This window comes from Anser brachyrhynchus (assembly GCF_964034855.1).
Source record: "Anser brachyrhynchus genome assembly, chromosome: Z".
Lineage (NCBI taxonomy): Eukaryota > Metazoa > Chordata > Aves > Anseriformes > Anatidae > Anser > Anser brachyrhynchus.
In genome coordinates, this window is record NC_137697.1 from 50,044,397 (window position 1) to 50,050,824 (window position 6,428).

A 6,428-nucleotide genomic window follows, 5' to 3' on the forward strand; every position below is an offset into this window, starting at 1 on the left:
AGTGACTCTGCCACTGAAGTGGAATGGAGTCATATACTTGACAACGTCTCACTGCCGAGAGAGTGGAGTATAAAGAACACACACAAGATAACCACCTACTTTGTCATTTTAAAACTTAAAACAGCTGTTTCTAAAAGTCCTTTTAACTGCCTTTGTGGATTTAATTTAATACGTGAATGCAGAGGAAAAATACAAGCTTTTTGAATGAAAGAAATATGTAATATGAAATCTATTAAAGAAGATTCTTCAGTGAGAGGCTAGTAAAGCTGCCTTACATGTCTTAAATCAAGCCGTGGCACATAATCAGTAAAACTATATCGTTTAAACAAAGTTCATAAGTTACAAGTGCACTCTTCCCCAGCTGTAGCCTATTATGGCTTGTAACTTAATGCATACATCTTAGGGAAGCTGTTAAATTGGGCTCAGGCTAGCAAAGAGATACTGTTTAAACCTCTAGAAAAAAAGGACAGCAATTGGAGTGGGATCCAGCTGTTTTGAGGGAAGGTTTTATTGCTTCTCTTTTGATTCATTTTGCATATTTTTAAACATATAAATAATAGCTTTAGGAAGAAGAGGTACAAATGTGAGTAGGCAATATCAATTAATTTTCCCATGATCTTATTATGCATTTATCATACATATTTTGTTATATATTAGCATGTTAGCAGTGATTTCATTAGGATATTCTGGTCCGTATGCTATAATTTCTGTTCTCCATGTATATGTACAAAAATAAAAAGCCCCAAATCCCTACTAAACCAGAATGAAATTAGGCATATTGTTAAATATATATAAAAACATTAACAAATATCACATACTGGGACACCAACAATATGCTGAGAGGACTTTGGGGGCCTTCTTCCTTCTCCATAATGGACTTGGGTGCTAGATGAGTGAGCTGATCTAACAGCAGATTGCTAGATGATCTTGTCTAAAACCCTTAAAAGGCACAAAAAGTAGCAAGATGTTATTTCAGGAAAAGAAGATCTGATTGTGGGGTGAGACTCCATTTGTGAGAAGCAACATCTTTAATTGGTAATGAATCCCTTAAATCCAGCACTGAATGGCGGTTCCTAGACTTCAAGGATTTGGAAAAAGAAAAAAATAAAATTAAATAAATGAACTGGATGGCCTCCTGAGCCATTCTGAACGTGTTACCAAGTAAAGGAAGAAAGAAGGTGTTGGAAGTAAGCAGCTCAGAGAATGGTGTAGGTTTTGTGACATTGGTATGTTCATAGTCACAGCAGATTTAGATGCAGCTAGGGAAAGGAAGGGTAGCGGCTGGGAGGGTTTCACTGACACCACCATTGGACTGAGGCAAAAAGTCAATCCCTGCAGTGTTATGAATTGAGTAAGTAGGTTATCACTTGGAACAGAATAAGTAGGCGTACTAAAATCAGGTGTTTTCAAATTGACAGTCTGAAGACAACTGTTAATCATTGCTGAGCAGCTTAGCTTGGTCGACATTCTTATTTAGCATTACATGGGAAAAATGATAAAAATTTTGACCAATTTATAATTATTTATTGCTATTTTCAGATATTGAAATTATACCAATCTCTTGTGATAATCAGAAGTATAACTGACTTGCACAGGAACAGTATAATAATAATAACAGTAATCTAGAAAGGAAAAGACTGTTGGATAAAACTTTTAATCTTGTAATACTTCTCCAAGGCAACTGACTTACTCTGGCTATGCTGCACTTCAATTTAAAAGCTTGCATCAGAGAGCTAACATGGTACCCACTGACAAATCTATTTCAAAGTTAAATGAAGATAAGTGAGCTGGGCTGATTCTACTAAAAATTATGGACAGATCCCCATAAGTTAACATCCTTTCTTATTAAAACATCTACAGTCTAACCTGTCCGTCTATTGCTGACCTGAAACCTCTGCTGGTAAAACGTGCAAAGGAAACAATTTGTTGCTGCCAGTAAAAAGAAATGGAGAGACAGTGCTGTTCAGCTGATGCAAAATCACTTTGCTAAATGTTCACAAACCAACCAAGTAGCAATCCAGCTAGGAACCATGAATTCAAGTCAGGGGTTAAAAAGACTTTCTGGAAGTACTTAGCTTTTTCCCAAGTTGTATCGTAACTTCTACCTGATACCAGAATATTTTTTGATGTGAAAAAAAAGCCATAATAAGGTCAGCATATGAGTTAGACCAGTGCTGGGGTTAATTAGGGACTGCATGGTAGAAGGCATTATCTTTAGGATTTCTGTTACCTGGGATGGGAGCTACATAAAGAGCACAGTTCAGGGAAATGCACAAAAAAGCAAACACAACTCTTGCAGTAGCACGAGTTGAGCATTGGGTTCCTTCTTCTGGCCTCCTCCTCCTTCATGTCTTTGCCTGTCTCATTCTTGCTGGAGCTGCCAGCCCCTCTGCAGCCTGTTGCTCGCTGTCCCCCATGGGTGGGCTGGTGACAGGCCTGCACCCCAGGGCCTTGGCCAGACCCCTGCTCTCCGCCATTGGCTCCGCGGCCCTGCCCACTGCGTGGTTGTGCAGGGACACGAGGGCCCCTGCAGCCACCGTGCTCCTTCACAGCAGCCCAGAGACACTGCGAGGGCACGGTTCCTCCCTGCAGACAGGCAGTTATCAGGGAAAGGAATTTCACACCTGAGGATTGTCTCCACTCAACACGTGCTAATTGAGATTTTTCCAAAACCAGCAATGTGGTTAACTCACATCCTCTTACAGAAGGTCCCTTGTGCTGGTAAACCACAAGATCTTGTCAAAAATCATGGACTACAGCTCTTCAAAGAGAGATGAATAATTTGTTAAATTGAGGTAATTTTTTTTTTTTTAATCTAGTGCCAGTTGGAAGTTTCAGTGTGAACATGACCAGTTCAAACACTCGGGCTCAGTGCAGACAGTAAGAACAAAATTTTAATAGGCAAGGCAACTGCCTACTCACCTCTCTGTTTTATAGATTGACAGGATAACCTAGGAAAGATGATCAAATTTTTTCAATTTCTCTCTCTCTCTTTTTTTTTTTTTTCTCCCAAAGATTGCCTGTCACTATAAGGATGAAGCATTCTAATGGCATGGAGGACTTGGGAGAAACAAACTGTCCCTGCTGTCTTGTTGCCAAGGCACACAGCCATGGTCTTTCGTCTTTCCCAAATCCCATCATCTCTGCCTCTGCTGGGGAGATGCTAGCCCAGAAGGAGCACTGCTGCAGCAGGCACAGCACCACTCACTGTGTTTGCTCCTGCAAGCTGCATCCAGGAGGACAGGGACTTTTGAACCTCCTGTCTCTCCCTGCTGCTGCTGAAGAAAGCCCTCTGTGGAGGCATTCCCAACAGAACAAAACATTGGGCCAGAGCAAGCAAAGACCCCTTGGCTGGAATGGGAACAAAAAGTGTATGTGGTGCTGAGCAGTGACAAGCAGACTTGCTCTGACATCTTGCCCTAGCAAAATTCAGTCCTATTGACATACTGAGTCAGACCACATTGTGAAAAAGGTAGATGCTGCTGCAGCAAAGTAGATCCTGAATGGCTTTCATTCTTATTTTGTTCTTTCCAATAAGGTCTAAAAGTAATGTGTTTGTAAGAGATGTGGACGTGGTCCCATGGGGAAACATGAGCCTTTATCTTCTTTCCAGTCTAATACTTGCTTGCTTCCTTTAAATCTGATTAAAAGTCAGAGATGGTCACCATCTAAATCTAAAGATGGCTTTTTGCTGAAGATAAAAAGAATGCATGTAAATTCTCATCTGACTTCTAGACAAAGCACTATGAATGTCTGTCACCAGTCAGAATTGGTGGCACATACTCACAGCAACTTCAAGCCTATATAGGCTAAACTTATATTAGAATGCCTTCAAAATTCTTTTCATACCTCAGAAAATCTAAAGGAGAAAAAAAAAATTACTCCAAGCCACTTGCACTTTTGTTTCTATTTAATCATCTCTCCCTCCCTTAGATCTGTGGGTGGTCACAAACACATTGTCCAAGCAGCTTGTACATACACTTTCAATAAAAGCCTTGTCAGTAGATCTGCAGGAACTGGTTACCAGTGGAAACTTATGAAAGGGAATGCCCCTCTACTCCAACCCACCCCCCACACTGCACCCCGATCAAATTCTATGTTCCTGTGATGTGTGTACATTCACAGACTGCACCACGAGGTCCCAAGACTGCAACAGTAATACAAACCTACCCAGCAGCATAAAAACCTCCTGTGGGGTGGCCTGAGAAACAGATGTCAGACTCTTAAACTCTGGGACAGAGCCTTATGCTACAGCCACACAAGAGTAGCATCCTTCTACAATAGTAAATCCAACTTAGTCCCAGGGAACTACTGGGTCAGCCCCTGACTTTTCAGTGTGGCTATGAGCATAAGAATCTGGCAAATGGAGTTGTTTAATGCAGATGTACATGGGTTTTTCCCCTAGGTCCCTCACTAGCCATGTCTTGAAGTCTTTATTCCTTCTATAGCATGTTTAAAAGGGAACAGTTGATTGTATGAGACTGATTTTATTAACTCTAACAGAGCTGTTGACAAATGAATGAAGTGGAGATTAAATAAATGTCTCTGCAGTGTACCTTAGGTCACAGAGCAGATTACAATTAGAAGTGAATGTCAAATAAATAAATAAATAAAACTCCCTCCTAAAAATCTAACATTGCTCCAGCATTGTCTGCATGTTAAATGATTGACTAAGTGATGCAGACTGAAATGGCACCCAGCAAAATACTAATTTTACAATCAAAATGTTTATGTAGTATGGGATTTGGGGGCATGAGATTAAGAGATCTCATTCACCTGTGAAGAAAACTGTGAGAACAATGGAATTTAACTATTGTTTCATTTGATCTGTTGAAGAGTTGGTTTTTTTTTTCCGTTGTATGAAATCTGTGGATGTATTTTCTAAGAAATTGCTGATTAAATAGCACTTCATTCCATGCATAGCCCAACTCAAATCATAAATTCACATTTAAATACTCATATTTCCATGATGTGAGTTGCATTGAACTCTGTTTCAAGGGATACATCAGGCCAGTTTATTATGTGCCACCTACTGAAAAGTACTTCAGAACATTTCACAAGGGACAGTTTTTAAAATGAGAGAGAAAGAGAATAATTAAGTGAGGAGTTTTGGCAAGGTTTAAAAAGTGCATCCATAGTCAAGTCTGGTACAGGGCTGGGAGGTAAATCGCATTTCAAATACTTGCAGGAAAACATCTTATGCTTGAGAAGCAGCATTTTGCACTGTATCTGTGTAAACACAAAGATTGTAATATTTGATGTTTTGCAGTTCTACAGTTAAGAAAGACACTTAAGAAAGATTTATAGGACAAACTAACCACAGAAAAGGAGTTGGCATACAGTTTTCCAAAATTGTCAAGCAGTAAAGTTTTTACCATGTTACTAGAATGTAATTAAATATCCTAAGAAAAGGTTGTGAATCAGTTTTCTGAAATGCAAACTTAAAAAATAAGCAGCAACACTGCCTTCAATAGGCAGGATAAAATAAAGATAGTTCATGGTTTGCACACAAATACAAACAAATTAATTACTTCTCTCTCTTAATATTTTGGCTACAACAGACATTTGAATTAAATAAATTCACTATCAAGGAAGTAAAACAGTTATCTTTAGTACTTACAGTCTTTAAATACCAGGGCAGGGTCTCGATGAGGCAGAACGTGGGCAATTACAAGTTGCAGAGACTCCCAGGTTCTGTCCATCTCTGCTCTGCTTTTCCAGAAAGCAGCCACACGCTGCCCTCATGCCTGAGTCAGGCAAGTCCTGTACCAACTTTCTGCAGCTCATTGATGCGCTGGATTCCTAAGGAATCTCCCCACGTCTCCCAATCAGGCACTGCCCCAACCTCCACGACCCTCCGGAGGGTCCGCCTCCCCGGACTGCTTATCTTTGCTGTATGCTGAGCTAATTAGCTGTAAAGGCAGACTGACAGGCTCTTTCCTACTCCTTCCTTCTGTTAAACACACCCACCTACAGGCCAGGGAGAGAAGCTAATCACGACGAGAAAGAAGTTTGTTTCATCAGGTTATTGACAATGTGCTGCCACAAAGACTGCTCTGGCTCATACCAAGTGAATAAAGAGACTCCTTTGCTCACCAAGACTCTCAAAGTGTACGAAAATATTGCAAATATAAGGAAATACTTCATTAAGATGTAAAGCTGTACTAAACTCGATAGCATGAAGGTAGTGTGCAGACTTGTTTAAAAAAAACAAATTCAATAAAAAGTATGATTTTTTTCTTCCTTTAACTATGTAACAGGAGAAGAACGATATTAACGGCAAATGGAAAATTAATCCAATTAGCAAAGTTAAACTTGTGATGTATTAGGTTAACCCAACTTGAATCTGTTTTACTGAAAAGCACTTTCCCACTCCCTATACAGTAAATGTAATAAAATGCCAGTGAATTAAACTATTTATGTATAAA

The 6,428-nt window shown here is 39.7% G+C and overlaps 1 protein-coding gene across 2 annotated transcripts in view; it reads right to left on the reverse strand.

Moving 5' to 3' along the window:
* Positions 1-5,892, reverse strand: part of LIX1 (limb and CNS expressed 1) — a 28,955-nt gene extending 23,063 nt beyond the window's left edge. The window contains exon 1 of one of the 2 annotated variants that reach the window (XM_080574871.1): positions 5,621-5,892. In XM_080574871.1, the coding sequence (XP_080430997.1) occupies positions 5,621-5,702 (82 nt within the window). In that variant the 5' untranslated portion in view covers positions 5,703-5,892. The remainder of the gene's footprint in view (positions 1-5,620) is intronic. The other variant, XM_080574870.1, reaches the window with a different exon arrangement.
* Positions 5,893-6,428: the final 536 nt, after the last annotated feature.